The sequence below is a fragment of the Cimex lectularius genome, unplaced genomic scaffold, assembly GCF_000648675.2.
Source record: "Cimex lectularius strain Harlan isolate CLEC.00 unplaced genomic scaffold, Clec_2.1 scaffold38, whole genome shotgun sequence".
Classification (NCBI taxonomy): Eukaryota; Metazoa; Arthropoda; class Insecta; order Hemiptera; family Cimicidae; genus Cimex; species Cimex lectularius.
The window spans coordinates 253,417-274,160 of NW_019392638.1; the positions used below are offsets into that span (position 1 = coordinate 253,417).

A 20,744-nucleotide genomic window follows, 5' to 3' on the forward strand; every position below is an offset into this window, starting at 1 on the left:
AGAAAAAAATTGTCATTTGTTATCAACAAATCGACTCGTGCTCGACGTTTTTGTTGGCAACATGAATTTGAAAACAGAAATCAGAGTTTACTAAATTGAAAACTGCCACCATTTTGACCTGGCAATTCTCACTCTGTCAGACCTCATCTTCAGGATTTTCATTACAAATGATTAACCCAGCACATAAGATGACAAAATGCTGAGACGTATCTGAGAGATCATCAGCGATGAAAGGCACTACAGAAAATCTGAACCATGGGAAGAAGAATATGATGTTGTTTACTCGAGGCTTCCCTAAAGAGGTGATGGTAATGGCCAAAACTTAGATCCATACTAGTATTTGAAGTCCATGGGGTTCAGTGATGTAGGTTTCGCTTTTCTCAATTGATTTCATCATTGTCGATGCTATTTCAGCGACATTCTTGATGAAAAAAAAAAAATCACAATGAAAGAAAGCATGCACTTGTTAAGCCTCACTGTCAAGAATTTAACCGAAGAAAAAATAGCGACAATTTTTATCTCACAAGAAGAGCAAAAGAATATGCCTTTCAGATTAGTATGCATGGGGGGAGATTGAAAGAAAATAACCTTATATTAAAAAGTTTAACATGTGAGAACCAAAATCCCGAATTAATGGTTAAAAATGTTATCAGAGAAATATTGGGCATCTCAGAAGAAATATTAATTAATTATGGTTTTTAGTTGAGATAAAAAAGTCAATGGCACGAGCAGGATTCGAACCCACGATCTTCGGCTTGATACGCCGCTGCTCTACCACTTGAGGTATCGTGACCTCGATCCACTTGGACACCAACCTCCCATCACAACCACACCTTTTGAATTTTCCCTCATTTTTGCCATTTTTCAAATGTTGTGTAATCAATTTGATTCTCGGCGACAAATGGCCACGGAGAGCCAAAAAGGCAAGAAAAGCAAGCCGAAGATCGTAGGTTCGAATCCCGCTCGTGCCATTGACTTTTTTATCTCAACTGAAAACCTTAATTAATTGTAAGATATCAATTGGTCAAGCGGACCATGAAACTAGTGAATATAAAAAAATAGTTTTTTTGCATTCTATAAATTCACTTTTCCACATGTTAAATGTATTTGTTAAATGTAAACAATGTGTGTAAATCCCAGGCCATGAAGATGATCTCAATAAAGATCGAAACGTTGGCACGATAAAGAAAATGCTTTTCTGCAACCTACATCACACCAGACTGCATCGCACGATTTCTGAATAATCATCGACAAATGGTCACTAATCAACACACATTGATATGACTACCTCCATTCTGAATTACTTCTGCACACAAAATTCCCATAAAAATTAGTAGTTAGTAATTAGTATTTGTAAATATGTGATAACAGACTACAACATATGTTGGTTTAGAATTAAAATGATTCTGCCAACAGTTGCAATTTAATTGAAAATTATCAGGACATTTAGAATTATCAGGATAATTAATGACATGTTTAACGTCTCAATACAACTTTATTACTTTTATTGTAACTAAATGTAGAAAGGAATTTTTTTTTTTTGCGTTATGATCCATGCATATTAGCCATGGTGACAATTCTTATATGTGTGTTCAAATTGAGGGGGGGGTTATCGTGAAAAAATGGCCAAAGGCAACGGTGGGAATCGAACCCACGACCGCGGCGTGAGAGTCTCTCATGCTAACCACTCGGCTACCGCGGTCCCCCTGTAGAAAGGAAACTTTTTGAAAAAAAACTGCAGTTCATATCAAACTTTCTTTTTCTTTTGTTCAGTTAAAAAATAATATTTAAAGATAAATTATCGAAATCATGATTATATTTAAATGTACAAAATATACAATTAATCTCCTAAAATTTTGTCAAGAATTGTATTAAAAATGTCAAATGTTTCGTCTTTTACCAACACGATATCAAAAAGATCCAGGTATTGAGATAAATAATCCTCGACCTACAAGGGGATAATTAACTTTGATCATGGTTCAATTAGTTATTTAAAATATGTAAAATATGTTCGTATATAAACTTACATGGTGACTAAGAAAGCCTATTTTCAATATAGTGCCATTTCCTTGTACTCCTTCAGCCATATTGGCATCGCCTAAAGAATCCCCCATAACTATAGCATTTTCTCTATGTGACAGTTCCTAAACATTAAAACGTTATTAGCTATTAGAAGATTTTATTTTATGTAAACAAATAGAAATAAAATACTTTAAAATAATCTGTATTTTCAATTGCATGTTGGTTTTTATTATAAATGTGCAACGTCTGCCCCTGAAATCCAATGACTTTTTCATTTTCGACTTTGAAAAAGTTAGATATAACCTTGACTTTGTCATAATCAAGATTGTACTCTTTTATAATCGCTGAAACCATATCGCCCAAGCCAGCGGAAAACACAAGAACTGGTATCTCATGTTTGTTCATTTTGTAAAACACAGTCTCTGTTCCTAGCCTTAAAAAATAAAAATAACCGTATAAATATATATATTTTGTTAAAATCTTATAAAGAGTATAAATAAATACCTGAGTTTAACTTTTGAGTCTTTTGCTGCATTATCAATATCTTTTATATTGTATGGTAAACCAATGAACCATTTTTCATTTGATTCCCACCACTCTATCATATGAGGGAGTTTTTCTTCTCTGGACATTTTGGGATTTTCTTCGATGACCCTAAACTTTTTGTATAAGGAATCGGTAGCATCGAGGAACTCTTTTGAAAGGGTCGGTATAAGTTTATATATTGCTGCAAGAAAATGTTCTAAAATTTTAGGCAAGGAAACTTGCCCAGAGGCTGGGCGATGACTTACCATAACTGCTGGGCGAGTTGTGTTTCGTTATCGTCCGATCGAAATCAGTAATGACCTGAAGTTTCTCAGGCCCCGAATCAACCAACAATTGAATTTTTTTCAAAACATCATTTTTATTTTTCATCTTTACATGTCCCTTGTTAAGTTCTGGAATCTAAAATATAAACACTTAATCCATTATATAAAACTATAAAATAAACTAGATATTTTTATACAATTGCAATTAGAACATTTTTGAATTTTTTTAAATCTCATTAATAATTTAATTATTTACCACTATTATTAAGCAATTATGTACAATAGCAGAATATACACAAAGAAGAAAATTAATAATGAAGTAATAGACAAAAGCAATAGCCATATAAATATGAAATGAAACATGAAATATAATGTTAGATTTAAAATGTTTATTGGAAAAAAAATCTACATTCAATTTTTCAAAATGTTATTTGGCAAATATTAAATTCAAATTCAACTGTTGTTAGTAGTTTGATCAGTTTGATCAAAGATGATTATTCCAGACTGCTAAGAAATGTGTATGAGAGTATTTTGAATCAACTACTGGCAAAAAGTGGATACCAACTTTGATTCTGTTGAGTTTTGATGTATCAAATAATTATTTATACAGAAATGTGAATTTCATATTTTATAATTGTAAATAACTAATACAACTGCATATTGTTGAACACTGAGGAAGATTAAATAAATACATAATCAAATAACCAGAATAGTCATTATTTTTTTAATCCAAGACCGCATTTCTGATACACCTCAATGTAAACCGATAATGGTAAATAGTGAAATCTATTACATAGCAGAAGAAGAAAACAATAATTTTATTCTCAGGCTTTGAACCCTCTTGGATATAAAAAAATACAAAATTTGGCATAATTCATGTCAAAATGAATATAAATTTAAATTTAATAGCATAAAAACAAAGAGAACACATGAAATTAAATAAGAGAAAGAAGAAATTTAACAGAAATTAAATGTACCGAAGCAACAGAAAATCAACTATCTTCAGCGTTAAATTGAAGGGACAAGAGGCAATAAAAAGACAGAAGGTGGGAAGGGCTGAGGCATGGCATATGTAGTGTGGGAGTGTGGGAGAGAATTCCAGGGGTTGTAAGTACGGATAAGGAAGGAGCGACTACAAAGCAGTGGATTTGTATGAGGGAGTGAAGAATGTATAGCCTGAGGGGGGTACAGCCATCTCAAACTACGATACATATTAGACATAAGAGATTTCATTGGAAAGCTAAATATGAGTCAAACATGATTCTTTGGTCTGTTAACAAGCTTGCTGGTGAGTCCAATATCGAAATGGGAAATCACAAGAGATCAGGAGTTTGCAGATGCTGATTGGGAAGAGTTACCACGCATGACAGAATTGGCAGAGGGCGAGAAGCAGTGTTGGGAGATTTGGGTTTCTAGGCTAGTTTGATCTAGGACGATCTCTCAGTTCTTGACAGATGGTACAAACAACAGCCTGGGATAATGATAATGAGAGAGTTATTTTTCAATCGCCCAGGAGCTGGTGTTTAGTTCTCTTGAATTTGTAAAGTAGAGATCTTAAGGTCATGAGGCAAAAAGACAGATAGATTTGGTAGTCATCCATGTGATAAGCATAATATTTTAGAACATTATGAGGAGAGAAGAGACTCGTCTGGGATGAGGACTATTTGCGAGCAGACTGAGAGGGAGGAATGAACAGTTCTGTGAAAAGAACCATCCTTTAACAAAAATGAAAAAATTGAAGAACACTGTATGCAAAAGCAAGGGAACTGAGTTTAGAATGAAAAAGAGAATGGTTTATTCATCAAAAGCTTTAAAAAAATTGATGTACCTGTAATAATGGTATCAAAACACCTGTTTTTTTATCTACTCTAATTAGAAACTTTCATTAACAGAGGGCTGAGTGATAGTTGTGTCCAATTTTTTTTTGCCATGATTGCTGATTATTTGATAAACATACTGTAAAGAGGTTTGACCCCTCAACCTCAACAGGTAGTTGCCATACAATATGACTAATTACAACCAGTTACTGAAAGCAAATGTTGAGTGATATTCCATGAAGAAAATTAAAATATACAGTGTTTAATTTTTATATGTGTATTCAAACTACATTTATCATTATATTCACTAATTTCGTGGTCCTCTTTACCAATTAATTTATTACAATTAATTAAGGTTTTTAGTTGAGATAAAAAAGTCAATGGCACGAGCGGGATTCGAACCCACAACCTTCTACCACTTGAGCTATCGTGACCTCGATCCACTCAGACACCAACTTTCCATCTCAACCCCACCTTTTAAGTTTTCCCTCCTTTTTTGCCATTTTTCATTATATTAATATTACAACATACTCATTTTAATGAACTAAATTATTAAATTCATGAATTTTAATAACAATTACAATTAAATTAGGATAGTTTGAAAGAAAATTCACCAAAACAGGAAAATCATTTAGTATAAAATAAAATTTAACTATTAATTTATTGCCTAGTTTTGCTGTTAATAATACAAACTACCTCCTCTAGTCTCACAGAAAGCCTTGTCTCCTCGGCAGCAAGTAAATAAAAGCGACTGGATTTTATCTTGTGAAACAAAATCCCATTCTTCAACAAGTGCGGTTTTAAACAGTTCAACAATTGTTGGAGGTGATGAATGATGTCTAAACCATCTCTTTATGTACCATAAGTTTTCTGTGGGTTTCATGTTAGGAGAATGTGCTGGTCAATTCACTGTGGTAGTCCCAACATCCTCCATGTAATGGGTGACAACTTAAGCTCCATGCAGTAGAGCACTATTGTAAGTTGTCCCCAATAAATGGAGTGAACGGGATCACAGTTTGAGTTTAACCAAAATTTCCAAATAAGCTTAAGTACCAAAAAGGAATGGGAAAGAAAAATACACCTCCTTTAAGAATGGGAACATCACTGGTACACAGATGGATCTAGAACACAGAAGGAATAGGGGTATTCGGTCCTGGACTAAATATTCAGAACCCGTGGGAAAATACACCAGTACCTTCCATGCTGAGGTCCATGCAATCAATAGATGTACCCAATTCAATCTGAATAAAGGTACAAAAACAAGAATGTAGCTATCATGCCAGATAGCCAAACAGCCACCAAAGCGCTGAATTCATACACCATTAGCTCAAAGATGCTGCTGAATTGCAAAACCAAATTAAACAAATTAGGTATTTAAAACAAAGTCAGCCTCTGCTTAATCTCTGGGCGTGTGGGAGTAGAAGACAACAAGAAAGTGGATGCCCTTGCTATACCGCTAATAGGTCCCGACCCCTTCTGTGGCTATCCATAGGCACCTTAGACAGAAGGATAAAAAGAAGGGAACAGTGGAACTCACTCATTGGGCACAAACAATCCAAGAACCTTCTAACGAACTTTGGAAGAAAAGAGGTGACAGAATGCATTAAAGTAGCGAAAATCAACAAATCCTAACAGGACACTGCAAACTAAATGGACATCTAAAGGACATTGGCATAACCCAACACGACACAGATTCTGCAAAAAAAGCAGAGGAGACACCAACACACCTACTAGCTACACTTGCCCGCATAAGGAAGTTTTTTGACACTTTACAACATAACTGTAGGCAAAATTCAACCACTGAAACCGGGCCTACTTATCAAGTTCCTTGATGAAATAGGACTTATACTTTAAGCACAGAATGGGGGATACACCAGCTCTTAAAAGGCGCAGTATATCGTACACCCAGACTAATACATTTATCAATCTAATACTGGTTTTCACTAATAAATGGCCAAAATAGGACCACAGCTTCCGGAACTTCTTCAATGTACCTTAGTGCAGTCAATGATCAATTATGTATGCTAATCAGTTTGATATAGGCATGGACATTGATTCCACCCCATACCATACCTGAAAAGGCTGTGGCTCTTGCGTGGCACATGAAACAAAGTTCAAGTCATCTGATTGCCAAACTAAACCGGCATTCATCTGTGAAGAGAACAGCCTTCAACCATATTAAGTGTCCAAGCAAGATTCTGATTTTTGAAAGTTGACTTTCTACTCAATACCTCTCCAGCAGAAGAGAACCTAATACGGGAAGTATAGATTTTCTCACACCTTCTGATGACTGTTTTAGAGCTCACCCTTACATTATGGACCGTTTGGAGTTGACTACCTATCAAGGAAGTGGAGTAAGAGCAATAAAACGATCGTCTCTAGCCATCGTACACCATGGTTATCTCTAAGATCAAGACACCTGGTGGCCCTAAGCTATAATAGACCATCGTGGATGGTAGAGCGAAGCACACCCGAGGCTGGGACAATATATCAGACGCTACGTCCGTCTTTGGTCAAAGTATCCACCCGGGTGAGATCTTCTTGAATTAAAACCACACTATTAAGAAAAAATAACTATTATTTACTCAAATTTATTGTTTCATCATTAAAAAACCAACAATTCACAAGTTGCTCTGGAAAGTATGAAATTGAACTGATTTTGTTTATTTGTAATCTAAAGTGTGTTAAAGTATTAGTATCACTTTATAAAGGTCAACTATAAGTTATTATTGTTGTAATAACGTTTTAAATTAACTATAAAAATGGAAAATTAGCAAATAAATGCAAGTCATATTTTTTCCCCTCTTATTCTTTCAGTGTATTTGCGCTGAGTGTACTCTTAAGTGCCTCTCAAACTTCTCGATATTGTTATTTTTATTTTTCAAACTTAATTGCTGCGAAAATGAAGAGAATTCGGACGATTTTGTGCAGAATTTATTCAGATTGCCTGAAATATGTGAAACAGCATATCTTTGCGTGATACTCACCAACAGATTTGCCATGGCTGAGTGAGATCGATTTTAACAACCGTCCCACCGTTGTTTAATTATTATTATTATGTTTAATTGATAGTTAATAACAAAGTAAATAATTAAAAAGGTTCTCCACTTGTTTACCGGCTGCCATGTGCTGAGCTGGGGAAATCGTTTGCCATTGCCCTCTTATCTAATTGCCACTGAGGTCAATGTGTAATGTGTTGGTGAGTCTCAACATTTTGACAAAACTGAGAAAAAAAATACGAGTAAAATCTGTTTTATTTATCACTATTACTTTAATTTACTCAACAAAAATATACTAAAAGTTTTAGAATTGCACTTTTGGCTAAATTTTTTTCTCAATTTTGCAACATTAATACAGTGGAAACTACTTAACTAATTAAATATTAAAATTTATTTAACTAATAAAAAACATTAACTAATTATCCACAACGATATAATTACTATCAGCCTTTAAAATTAACAGTTTTTAATAAAAAAATATACACACTTCATTAAGACTTAGTAATTATACTGAGAGACAAAAAGCCAACTTTAATATTTTTCAATTAACTCCTCCATTGATTCTCTTTCAACAATATTTTGGCCATTTTAAAAGTTTACAGTAAATAAAACACAGATAAAATCTCCTACTTGAGTTTACATTTGGAGTTTGTAAATAAATCTTTAAATAGTCAATCTCTTCGTTGTTGGTTTTTTCTATATAGCTTTTTTCTAACATTCTGGTGAATTGAATTTTTGAAGATGTACCATATTTGAGTTTCAAATTTGTTGTACTATGTAATCAACATTCTATCGCTGTTGACATCAAGCAACCACTGCAAAAGAAATGTTGTCAGTTTATGCACTGTAATGTTGCCACTGGTCCAGAACTTCTGGCAAGGCACAGAACAGCTCGATTGTTTCGCAAGAAATCGCATCAATCGGTCGGAACAAGATTGGACTAAAATGTCATTTTTGGATGAGTCAAGATGTTGTTTGAGGTATTCTGGCGGCCGAGAGAGGATTTGGTGAAGAATAGGAGAGCATATATCCTTGCAATATTTTCACTCTGGACAAGCTATGGAGGTGGTGATGTTATGGTTTAGGCAGGCATTTCTATGTCAGATTGCACAAGCTTGATTTTCATGGAGCATTCCCTAAACTAACTTGTCCTAAAAACCTTGAAGAACATTACAGTTAAATGTTTGAGCAAATACCTTGTTAATTTAAAAAAACTTACACTCAATTGTTTCATTTGTTAATAAATGTTGATCAAAATGTTTAAGATGTTAGATGTACCAATGTTACATAAATATTCTCTGTAGATACTTCTACAGCAATTTTTCAAATCAAATATCAAGGTCAGTTCTCTGTATATTTGGTCATAAAAAGCACCTTGATAAATCAGTAACTTACAATCCGAGCATCCATACCGATGTGACGATACAATAAAATAATAAGTGGTAAAAAAAAACTCACTTTAACATCTGTAAAAATTGCAAATGCCATTCTTATATGCAGAGACTGATAAAAAAGAGTAAAGAAATAAAGAAGGTAAACAGCATGACTTAATGAAGGGAAAGGCAATTTTTCATGTTGATTTATTGTTGAATAGAAATGCTAGTTTTAGAAATTTTCCCTTAAAACACTACTTCTTTTAAATACTGGAAATAATCAAACTACTATATGAACTTTATGAACTTACTCAATATACTAATAATATAAAATTAATTAAACGATAAAATAAAAATAAAATCCATAAAAATTGTAGGTCTTGGGTTTTCTTGGTCAGAAAGTGCATACAAAAAGAGTGCATTAAGTAGACACAGTTTTAACATAAATAGGTAAGTTTATATAAGGCAGTAAATAGCTGATTAAAAAGAATTCTAAATATCAACTTTCTATAATTTAACAGCTTACAACAACAAGCATCATCATCAAAATAAGTTAATAACCAATAAACTTCAACAAATAATTTAAAACAATAAATAAGTTCACAGACAATTTCCAAAATCTGTTATTAAAGCAATAATTATGTAAATTAGTTATCAATAAATATTTAATTAAAAACATCAATGCAAGTATTAAAACAATATCATCAAAATAAGTTGACAATATTGAAATTAAAATTCCGTCTCAATTTACTGAAATAATAGGTAGCGTTTATTTTCCTTAATGAGAATAAGATGCCAACATTTCAAAAGGAAGGTGTGATTTTTAAATATCCTTTGCTAATTTAAGCCTCTTGCTGATACAATTTTCTCAATCAGTGCATTAAACAAGTCCATCGTTTGATCGTCGAGTAGAACTATGTCAAACTTTTCCAAATATTGAGGCAGGTACTCATCAATCTGCAATAATAAAATAATTATAAATGTAGATTTTGTTGTTATTTTGAATAATTTCTAGCCTGGGTTTTCATACTAACATGAGAGCTTAGAAATCCTATTTTAAGGATGTATCCATTTCCTTGCAACCCATCGCTCATATTCGCATCTCCTAAAGAATCGCCCATCACGATTGCATTAATTCGATCTTTTAAGTCCTAAAACACATTTCACTTTATTATTACTTTTGTATAATCTGCAAGATGCTTATTTAAACGTTAAAAAAAGTACCTGAAAATATGTTGTATATTCAATGGCGTGTTGGTTTTTGTTGAAAACATGTATCAATCCACCCTGTAAACCAACAATTTTCTCATTTTCAACTTGGAAAAAGTTGGATATAACTTTCACATTATCAAAAGACAAATTGTACTCATTCAGTATTGTCGAAACAACGTTCCCTAGACCTGCAGAGAAAACAAGAACTGGTATTTTGGATTTGTTCAGGTTTTTGAATGCCAAATCAGTGCCTGTCCTAAACAGTAAAGGGAAGCAATAATAGAAAAAAGATCAAGAAACCAAAATAAGAAAATCGATTTTTTTGTGAAAACAATTTTGAAACAAAGGGTTTTTATTTAAGGGTGTTGCCAATTGCTTTCTTTACCTGAGAACAATCTTGGAATCTCTCACTGCTTGGTTAATATCACCCTGGTTAAATGGCAAACCGATAAACAATTGGAAACTCAATCTCCACCAGTCTTCCATAAACGGTAATTTATCTTCTAATGACATCTGAGGATTCTCTTCTATTGCCCTGTATTTGGTATAGAGTTGTTCTGTGCCTGTTATAAATTCTCTCGGTAGTGTTGGAATTAACTTGTAAATATCTGAAATATTGTTAATATGGTTAAACACGAAAAAAACTGTTTTTCTTAAAAAAATTATTTGAGCATATATGCTTTTTTCTCCTGGTGACAACACTAACAGCCAGCACAGCACTCATGTCGTGCTCACAGGAAGACCTGTCAACTCTGGCACTCAGTATGAGGGATAAGGGGCAGGCAGGGCATGAAGCCATTTTTGTTAAAGGCGACTTGGCAGGTTCTCAGGATAGAAAAGTGTAGAAAAGGCTAGGGCAGTAGGGCTAGAATGGATCAAAAGCTGGATGAAGAATTTTTGGAATTTGGGACTGGATCAGTTCACAAAAAGAATTTTGAGGTTTGGTTGGTGAGGTTAATGATGTAGTAAGGCAGTAGATATTGGATGGCTTCATGAACCCCTGCAGTTCTACTCAGTATATCCTGAGTGGTCGCAGTAATGTCTAATATAGAGTTAGCTGAGTTTTGATGGTCAAAACAGCTTTCTGTACTAGTCTTCTGTCTTATTTCTAGTTATCTAAGTCTTCTGTTAAATTGTTGTTACATAAGTCTTGTGTGAAGATTCCACATCTGTCACCATATCTGCTATCTTGGTATAGTCTCTGGTAGTAAGTATCTTGCTTGTGTAAGTAGAAATCTCCTTGATGATTAGTTGAGGCCAAGACTGTTTTTTCAATGTAAATATATGCTATGTATATTTTTCCTCAGCCAGTTTTGTCCTCAACTATTAACACCAGTCTTTGATAAACTCAAGCAGTTCTCAGATATTGGGGGTTGGGTAAGATATGGGTTATAGATAGAATTGCAGTGTTATGTGCATAAGTGGTAATTTTTGTGTTGGGGTTTGTAAGAAAGTCAGCAGTAGAAATACTGGATTAGACCAAGATGCTCCATTGTAGGATGCTGACGTGCATTGGTCTGATATTTGAGGATTCATTATTCGCTCTGAAGTCAGTCAAATAGGATTCCAGGATAAGGTAAAATAATGAAAAAATACTCACTATTACTGGTCATTGACAACACTCCATTGTGATGATGTTTACTCAACGTCCGGTCAAAATCAGTAATTATTTGGAGCTTTTCAACCCCACCATTTATTATATTTTGTATTTTTTCTATCACAAGATTTTTGTCTTTCATCTTGACATGACTAGCAGTCAATTCTGGCATCTAGGAAACAAAGAAGGTATTACTGTCCAGTAATTTGCATTAATAAAAATATCAGAGAGTTATAAAACTTGAATAGTATTCACTAATCAATTCCTATATTTTAGTATAAAATTATTATATTTTTAATGTGAAAAAAATAGAGTAATCTCTCTGTTATTTTTTAATTTAATTGACATAATTGCATTTTAACTTGGCTATGATTTTGGGCTAGATTCACACATTGTTTTTGTGTGAACATTATTGTGTCATCTATTTTGCATTACCAGGTAATGCAGTGGGTATGGCTTTGGTTACATGATTTGACGTCATTCCATGGATTGGAGAAAATACACAATATTTTATTCATGACTTTTTGACTTCAGGCATTATTATAATGCATGTTAATTATATAGGTCTATAATGTTTTGTTAATGTTGCTCATTTTGCCATATCCTACTTAAGAACAAAATCCATAATGAAACTTTATTTATTTCTTCTGATAAACCTCTTTTTAAAATCTTGGCTATAAATAAATTTAAACCCAGTACCAAGACAGTCAGATTTTTCATAGAGTTCTGAGCTCAAAACGTCAAACCTCCATCTCAATATTTTTTTCTACTGTTTTATCTTTTATACTGTTGTCATCGGGGATAAGACAAAACCCTCTTATCAGAAACCAAGATATTATCTCATGCAGATAGTTTGATATGATATCTAGTGAAATTTTATCGATTGGTTTTACACTTTGTCTTCACTTCTAGACAGATGGCAGTTCTCTTCAAATGCTACCATCAGACTTTTGAGTTATTTATATATCCATTTTGATACAAATTGTGTCAAAGTTTGTACTTTTTTCAAGAAGGTGCAAAGCCCCAGAATAAAATTTATTTTCTTCCCTACAATTTAATACCGAGGATGGTTAATTTTCTGTTAATTTTTCCATTCTTATTTAGTATGTTTCATTTAGTTTTATGGTATTACATTTAAATACTTCTTTATACATTTGACATGAATTGTGTCAAAGTTTATACATTTTTTTGTTAATCAAGAAGGCTAAAAGCCCCAGAATAAAATTTTTTCTTCCCTACAATTTAACACTGAGGATGGTTAATTTTGTGTTAATTTTTTCCCTTGTTATTTTAGTATGTTTCATTTAGTTTTATGGTATTACATTTAAATACTTCTTTATATTGGGTTGTCCGGAAAATAATGCAGGATTTTGGTATTAAACAAAAAAAAAGAAACTAGTTACTTTAAAGCAATGTTCTTTAATCAAAATAATTTCCCATACTCTCAATACATTTCTCCCAACGTGTTGGTAACTTATTAATTCCGTCTGAGTAGAATTCAGAATTTTTAGAATTGATAAAGTCAATAAATGCATTTTCCAGTTCCGTTTGATTTTTGAATATTATGTGTTGTAAGTAGTGGTCCAGGTGTCTAAAAAAATGGTAGTCAGTAGGCGAGAGGTCCGGAGAGTAGGGTGGGTGAGGCAAAGTTTCATAGCCAAGCTCCAATAATTTTTGTGACGTTACACGTGACACATGTGGTCGAGCGTTGTCATGCAACAAAATGGGCCCTTTCCGATTGACCAAAGAGGGCTTCATTACTGCCAATTTCTGATGCATGGTATTAATTTGGTTACAGTATGATTCAGCATTGATGGTTTCGCCAGGATTTAAGAAGCTGTAGTGTATTAAACCAAATGAAGCCCACCATACCGTAACCATTACCTTTTTTTGATGAGTTGGGGGCTTTGGAAAATGTATTGGAGCTTCTCCTTTGTCGAGCCACTGTCCAGAACGTCTAGTGTTATCGTAGAGAATCCACTTTTCGTCACATGTAACAATTCTGGCCAGAAATGGGTCATTTTTGTTTCGACAAAGAAGTGATGCACAAACATCAAAGCGCTGATTTTTTTGGCGATCGTTTAATGAGTGTGGAACCCAATTTTCGAGTTTTTTCACTTTTCCAATCGCCTTGAGGTGGTCAGCGACGGTCGTTTTACTGACTTTGAGTTGCTCTGCAAGTTCTCGAACAGTTGTTTTGGGGTTTTCTTCCACCACTGATCGCAGAACATCATCATTAAGAGAGGAAGGCCTTCCACGACCTTCTTCATCTTCAAGGCTGAAATCTCCCTCCCGAAATTTTTTAAACCACCTTTGCACAGTGCACTCATTAACACAACCCTCGCCCCAGACTTGGTTAATGTTTCTAGCCGTTTGGGCTCCGCTTCGGCCGAGTTTAAACTCGTAAAAGAAAATCGTACGAAATTCTCGCTTTGACATTATAAGGATGACTGAATTATTTCCAAGTAGCGGAATGCTACAGAGGTAAACAAACAATATCATTTGGAAGAGGATTAATAAGTGTTGACATTCATACAAATGAGTAATCCTGTAAACGTAAACAGAATATTTTATATAGATTTTTTTTAATGAAAACTTAAAATCCTGCATTATTTTCCGGACAACCCGATACATCCATTTTGACACGAATTGTGCCAAAGTTTGTGCTTTTTTGTTATTGAAGAAGACCCAAAGTCAAATTGTACCAAATTTATTTTCTCCTTGTTTTATATACCATCAATAGGGCTTTAGTGCTTAGTACCAAATTCACTTTTGCAATCCCGCTCAGTTGGTAGAATATTTTATGAGTTCTTTCTCTTATTTTGATTGTGTGGTGGGGTTTAACTTTTCACCTATTTCTACTCTGAGATTTTTCACCAAAATAGTCAGCTGGGTACATACATATACATATTTGTAATAGATACAAATACATCTATACTTACTACACTTTGGGTGGAGTAGTAAAGAGACCTTTTGGCATGTAGATGTATTTGATGGGATGAATATACTGTGCCTTTTAAGAGCTATTGTATTCCCCGTTCTGTGCCTACAGCACACTGGTGCAGACCTTTTAGGATTAAAAAATGACAGTTTTCATTAATTATACAGCAGAATCTTGTTAACTGCAGAGATTCTTGGTTTGTATCTTTTAAACGCAGATAGTAGGAAAGACTTCGAATTTCAGGCTTAGAAACAATTTCTTCTATCTGCATACCAATCAGACATTTTCTGTATCGTGTGTGCCTATTGTCAATGTTATGTATAAATTTATGTACACATATTTCAAGAGTTCCCACTCTCCTTTAGAGCTCAACAAAGGGGGGGGGAAGGAAACTGCAGAAGAGTGAAAGCGCAGATAACAAGAGTCTATTGTATTCGTAAAACCGGATTTGTCTGATGATGATACAAAATTATTAAGGGCTGCCATTTTGTAAAATCAGTGAAAATTGAGATTTGAAATGTTAAAATATATGTTACACCTTTTATAAAAGACTATTGAAATAATTAACAATGTCAATTAAGACCTCTAAACATATATGGATTAATATAATAGTTAAAGTAGTTATCACTTCGCTGACAGCTTCCCGAGGCCAATTTGTGATTACTGAGATTCAAATCCTGATTACATAACATTTGAAAAAATACCAAAAAATGGAAAATTCAAAAGGTTTTAGATTGAGATGAGGAGTTGGTGACAGAGTGGACCAAAGTCATGGTAGCTCAAGGTCGTGGGTTCGAATTCTGCTCGTGAAACTAGCCTTTTCAACTCAACCAAGACCTTAGATAAAAAGAATAATCAATTGAAATAATTAAACTGGTCGCTGAACATGTATAGGTTAAAATATATACTAAATTGGAGGTGGGCTTAAAAATGGTTGAACATAATCAAATGTGATATAGACAGTGTCATCACACGAAAAGCTTTACCATATGCTTCAGCCTTGATCAACCTTTATTACGAAATATATAAAAAAATAAATACATTTTACATGTGTTGCCAGATATAACAATCAGCTTGTGCAATTTTCGTTTTTAGGGCGTATTCACTTCGTTGTTATACATTTGCTAAAACTTATTATTTTTTCAATTAGTCGTTACCAATTAGAAGAATGATAAGTAAAGGCATGGGTCGACTTTTAATTTTCAATTTAATTATAAACAAATCGACTTACAAATGAATCCATTAGCAGGAGACGAGCAGTCGGTCAGTGCAGCAGGGTTGGAAGCTCCCAGGCTAAAGTCATCATCACAATCGAAGAGTATAAAAACGATGAGTTTCAACTTGGATGATACAAAGATGCAGGTTATTTACTTTATCAGCCCGTTTGACAGTTCTTATCATCAAAGAGTCTCTTATCTTTAATGGCAATTATTTTACAATAGGCGACTATCTAAGCGATAATTTATCTTCGAGCCAATAAAGGTCATTTATATGATTAATATGTGACTTCTTATGTGTTTTCCCTCAGACACATTGGGAAAATCATGGGGATATAACGACCACTTTTTTTACTCTCAAATATTCTGGATCTTGATATGGTCTGGATAGACAAAAATATTCAATTATCCCCTCTCTTAAAAATGTTGGTATCGAAAATCACTACCCAAGAAAAAAAATTTGGCTTTACTAGTCTTAATTGTTTAAAGTGTCAGATGTATCGACCATTTTTACTCTCCAATAATCTGAATCTTGATATGGTCTGGATGGAAAAATGCAATTATCTGCCGATCTTTCAAATAATTTTAAGGTCACCTTTGGGAGCAAAACTATCTTAAAGATGTCTACATACCAGCCAAATTGGGAAAATCGCAATTATCACATTTTTCACTCCCATTCCTTAAACTACACTTAGACACTGTTCCTTCTCTTAAAAATGTTGGTATCAAAAATCACTGCTCAAGAAAAAAAAAATTGGCTTTACTAGACTTAATTGTTTAAAGTTTTATATGAATCGACCACTTTTTTATTCTCGAATAATCTGGATCTTGGTTTGGTCTGGATGGAAATTCAAATATCTGTGAAGCTTTCGACCAATTTTAAGGACATCATCAGGGCAAAATAATCTGAAAGATGTCTACAAATGACAAAATTAAGTTTTTAATATCTTCCATCGTTGTACTCTTTGATGAAGTGGAATGCGATCAATTTTTTTTGCGTGTGTGTGTTTCTTTCCACTTTGTTATAAAGTTTTTAATAGATGTTTCAAATTTCTTGGAAATTCAGTCCCAACATTTCCAACGACTGAATCTGAATTGCTAGGACTAGAAGAGTGTTACAGCCCTTCTTTCTAAATTTTGTGATGAATTGGGACTCACCAGGTTGCTATAGGTTCAGAATGGCGATTCAAAAGCTCCCAAAGGGCTCTGAGGGCAACTCTTTCCCCTTTTGGCACTATTCCAAATCTGTAAATTTTAATTCAAACTTAAAGGTGATTGACTGACTACTATTCATATTTGCTGAAATTCAATTCACAGGACCACATCCCTCATCCCACCAAATATAATCTTAATCCAAAACACAAGCAATTGCTGTCTAACAGTTTTTCTGATTCTGGAAAGAACTAATTATCACTTGAACTAATGCTCAACTGATTTAACCAAATTAATTCTATCAGTAGAAAGATGCATTTTACTATGTTTACGCTGAAATCAATTAGTTAGGCACTTTGCTTTGCCTGATGTTACTTGTTAAATTTCATTTTTTACTTATGGATGCCCTTTATGAATTCAAATTTAAATGTGGCATTGTTTCCATTTGCAACCTGAATTGTTACAATTTTTTTGGGCCACATAAAACCACAAAAAAGCTCAAAGAAGGGGGAGGCAAACCAAAGCAAGTAGCCCGGCAAACAACCCTAGGGCAAGCAGCCAGATTCTCCATTCCATCATTGTTCTATTTTAAAGATCAGTGTGTTACAATATTCAATATTTTATTGTATTGACGTTATCTTTATTGGCCTATATGTTACAACTGGTATTGATCTATTAGACATTTTATCTCTGCGTTTTGAGGTCGTTTAAACTTATTTTTAAATTTGCACTTGCTATTGTTAGTGACTGAATTTACTTGCAAGTTTAATTGTTGTAAGACTCATTGTGTACTTATTATAAGAAAAAATTTCACAAGTGGCATGTAGAAAATCTGAACCTAATCTTTCTCCTGTAAGTCAAATTATACGATAAATTTTAACATGGCATCCTTTTAAACTTCAGAATCGAAGTTCTGGTTTTTATCAATTTCTCAGGTCGTTAAAGGCTATCATTTGTAAATAATTGTTTAGTTGAATTCAAAACTTTCTAACTTTTATTGTCACCATTGCCAAAGTACTTATAATTATTTCAATTAATTAATTTTTATGTAAAAACTCGGTCACCAATTCCTCAACTCAACCAAGTGGATTGAAGTCAAATGGTAGAGCAGCGGCGAATTTAGCCGAATGTCGTGAGTTCAAATCCCGCTCGTGGCACTAACTTCCAATTTAACCAACACCTTACATAATTAATTGAAAGAAGTTATTTGGTTAATCGGACCACAAAATGTGAATTATTATTGTTGTTGCGCCCTTAATATGGTTGTTATTTATTTCACGTGAACATGTTTCTGGTTAGCAATTCTGCTTGAAAAATGATTTAGGTGGAGTAGATATATATTTATTAATAATTATTATATATTATTTAATATATTTATTAAATTAAATAAACTTAAGTATTGTCTAATATTTAAATATATAAAATTAAATATTGTTATTGTAATAGCCATTAAATAAATCTCAAGCTTCAACGAATCTCATGGTGTAAATAGATGCTTAATAAATTCACAAACTAAAAAGAAGTTATTTGATCAATCGGACCACAAAATATAATGGACTCATAATTGTATTGAAAGAAAAACATACAATTTTATTAAAGACACTTCCTGATGTGATATTTTTTTAAAGTAGAAAATAAAATATCCCCCCTACTTCCAAAAAGAGAGCTTTTCTGTATTCCACTATTATGAATAGTAGAGAAGTAAAATGAGAAGAGGAGAATTCTCTATAGATAATTTAATTTTAAGCAACTTAAATAAATCTCAAAGCTTCATTGTGGCTAATAACGTGGTTGGTTATTCAATTAGTGGGTGGGTTGGGCGATCTAGTGGCTGCCCTATGGGTGTGGCAGTCTTATCCAGAATGCTGCAAGGGGTGGGTTTCTAGGTGCTCTGGGTGCTTTGAGCTGCAGATAGTGGGAGGGACATGGACTTTTCCATAGCATTTTAAATTATGTAAATGATTTTTATACGTTTCTGATGTTCATTGTAAGAAAGAGGGATACATATCCTTAAAAATAAAGCGCCTTGGCGGCGTTGTGGGTATGGCTGCTGGCCACTGAACGAGTGGGTTTTGGGCTGCCTCGTGTGTTTTTCCCTTAAAATATATGGCACATGTGACGTTCTCAAAGGAAAAAATAAATAAAAAATAATTTAAAAAAAAATTTCCAGCTTATATCACTACTGTCGACTTTCTAATATCTATCTAGTAAAGGATTAAAAAAAAAAATGCAAATTGTACATTAAAGTGATAAAACTGTCAACTCAATGCCCAATAATATATCTGGTGGATATTCTAATTATTATAGATTATGTAATATTGTAAATTAATGGTCAGTCTGGAATTAGAACAATTGAGTTGAGTTTATCAGCATTCAAACAAATTAAAAAAAAAAAAAAATTGGTTGTTATGATGACCATGTGTGGAGGATTGAAATGGTTTCATTAAAATTTTCCATTTCATATGTTTCCTGAGTAGAGTTCAGTTTTTGTTAGTTTTAATTTTTTTAGTAGTTTAAAAAGTTAAACCAGGCTTTGAAAATGGATATGAAAAGTGCAGTTTCTTTCCAGGTAGAGTATAAACCAGTAGATTCAATTAAAATCATTTCTGTATTAGATAAAATATTTATTTTTGGAGAATCTGGGAAATAGTTAAATTTAGTAAAGTACCAAACTACTCCCTCATTCCATGACAAATATTTAAAAAAAATTGTCAAATTGAATTTGTTTTATTGAGCTTTTTATTGAAACTTGACAAATGTGTTTCAAGCCTTCCAACAGCAATATGACGACTGCTTCTATGAGATCTGAAACACTCGCTAGCTCAGGTAAATCCAGCCTCCAAGGATCAGATTGGAAGGATAAGAAGAAAAGAAAGTACACTAATTGCACGATGCAACTACTAAAACAATATCAGAGAGAAGATATAGAAAAAGCTTTCAGAATTTTGGACAACAGCAACAACGGAAAAATCGGGATTAGGGATATAAAGGTATGTATTACCTAAAATGTACAATTTACATGTATTAAAAGGGATTTTTTATAGACGTTGATAAGAGCTTGCGGTTTCGAACCTAGCAATGATGAACTAAGAAATATCAACATGGAGTATGATCCTCAAAATGAAGGTTTTTAAATATCTTAAAAAAATATATAAACATACATTTAAAGTAAAGACTAATGATCAAAATACCTAATGTTACAGGTTATTTTTCGCTTGGAGATTTTATTGCCATATTTCTAGCGAAACTTGAGCAAAAAGACCAGCGCGAAGAGATGATAAGAGCATTTAAATTTTTTGATCGCGATCAAAAAGGTGGAATAACGTTCGATGATTTGAAAAACTGCGCTTTTGAGATTGGAGAAAATTTACACGATGAGGAAATTCAAGTTGGAATAGTGAACATACAACAAAGCAAGTCAATATGAATTTATTTGTTTCCGTTTTTTTCAGGAGATGATGAATGAAGCAAATTTGAAACGAGATGGCCTGGTGACACTACGGGAATTTTTAAAGTTAATGAATCGACAAGAAGATGAGTTTTAAACAGAAGGAAATAGGTTATAGTTAAATAAAATACCTTTTTCTTTTTATGGTTGTATTTTT

General features: G+C 33.3%; 3 protein-coding genes across 9 annotated transcripts; 1 reads left to right on the top strand and 2 right to left on the bottom strand.

Annotated features, from left to right (window-relative positions):
* Positions 1–1,798: 1,798 nt before the first annotated feature.
* LOC106670977 (7-methylguanosine phosphate-specific 5'-nucleotidase-like) lies at positions 1,799–9,072 on the bottom strand. Of its 3 annotated transcripts, XM_014401696.2 has the most exons (7): positions 7,636–7,811; positions 4,660–4,857; positions 2,814–2,967; positions 2,527–2,749; positions 2,212–2,455; positions 2,028–2,144; positions 1,800–1,948 (listed from the first exon to the last, which is right to left on the bottom strand). In XM_014401696.2, the coding sequence occupies exons 3-7, from the start codon at positions 2,935–2,937 to the stop codon at positions 1,841–1,843; spliced, it is 816 nt and encodes a 271-aa protein (XP_014257182.1). In that variant the 5' UTR covers positions 2,938–2,967; positions 4,660–4,857; positions 7,636–7,811; the 3' UTR covers positions 1,800–1,840. The 3 variants fall into 3 exon arrangements, with proteins under 3 accessions (XP_014257181.1, XP_014257182.1, XP_014257180.1); XM_014401695.2 differs by lacking the exons at positions 4,660–4,857; positions 7,636–7,811 and adding an exon at positions 9,043–9,072 and having other exon boundaries at positions 1,799–1,948; XM_014401694.2 differs by lacking the exon at positions 4,660–4,857 and having other exon boundaries at positions 7,636–7,810.
* A 310-nt stretch (positions 9,073–9,382) lies between these two features.
* Positions 9,383–16,116, bottom strand: LOC106670934 (7-methylguanosine phosphate-specific 5'-nucleotidase-like). 2 transcript variants are annotated; one of them, XM_014401617.2, is made up of 7 exons: positions 16,002–16,088; positions 14,772–14,896; positions 11,833–12,001; positions 10,618–10,840; positions 10,245–10,488; positions 10,055–10,171; positions 9,383–9,977 (listed from the first exon to the last, which is right to left on the bottom strand). In XM_014401617.2, the coding sequence occupies exons 3-7, from the start codon at positions 11,999–12,001 to the stop codon at positions 9,858–9,860; spliced, it is 873 nt and encodes a 290-aa protein (XP_014257103.1). In that variant the 5' UTR covers positions 14,772–14,896; positions 16,002–16,088; the 3' UTR covers positions 9,383–9,857. The 2 variants fall into 2 exon arrangements, with proteins under 2 accessions (XP_014257103.1, XP_014257102.1); XM_014401616.2 differs by lacking the exon at positions 14,772–14,896 and having other exon boundaries at positions 9,384–9,977; positions 16,002–16,116.
* LOC106670935 (caltractin-like) lies at positions 15,810–20,731 on the top strand. Of its 4 annotated transcripts, XM_014401619.2 has the most exons (6): positions 15,810–15,951; positions 16,020–16,132; positions 19,908–20,129; positions 20,184–20,265; positions 20,343–20,527; positions 20,592–20,731. In XM_014401619.2, exons 1-6 carry the CDS (start codon positions 15,939–15,941, stop codon positions 20,682–20,684), a joined length of 708 nt encoding a protein of 235 aa, XP_014257105.1. In that variant the 5' UTR covers positions 15,810–15,938; the 3' UTR covers positions 20,685–20,731. The 4 variants fall into 4 exon arrangements, with proteins under 4 accessions (XP_014257105.1, XP_024083489.1, XP_024083494.1 ...); XM_024227721.1 differs by lacking the exon at positions 15,810–15,951 and having other exon boundaries at positions 15,989–16,132; XM_024227726.1 differs by lacking the exons at positions 15,810–15,951; positions 16,020–16,132 and adding an exon at positions 17,916–17,991.
* Positions 20,732–20,744: the final 13 nt, after the last annotated feature.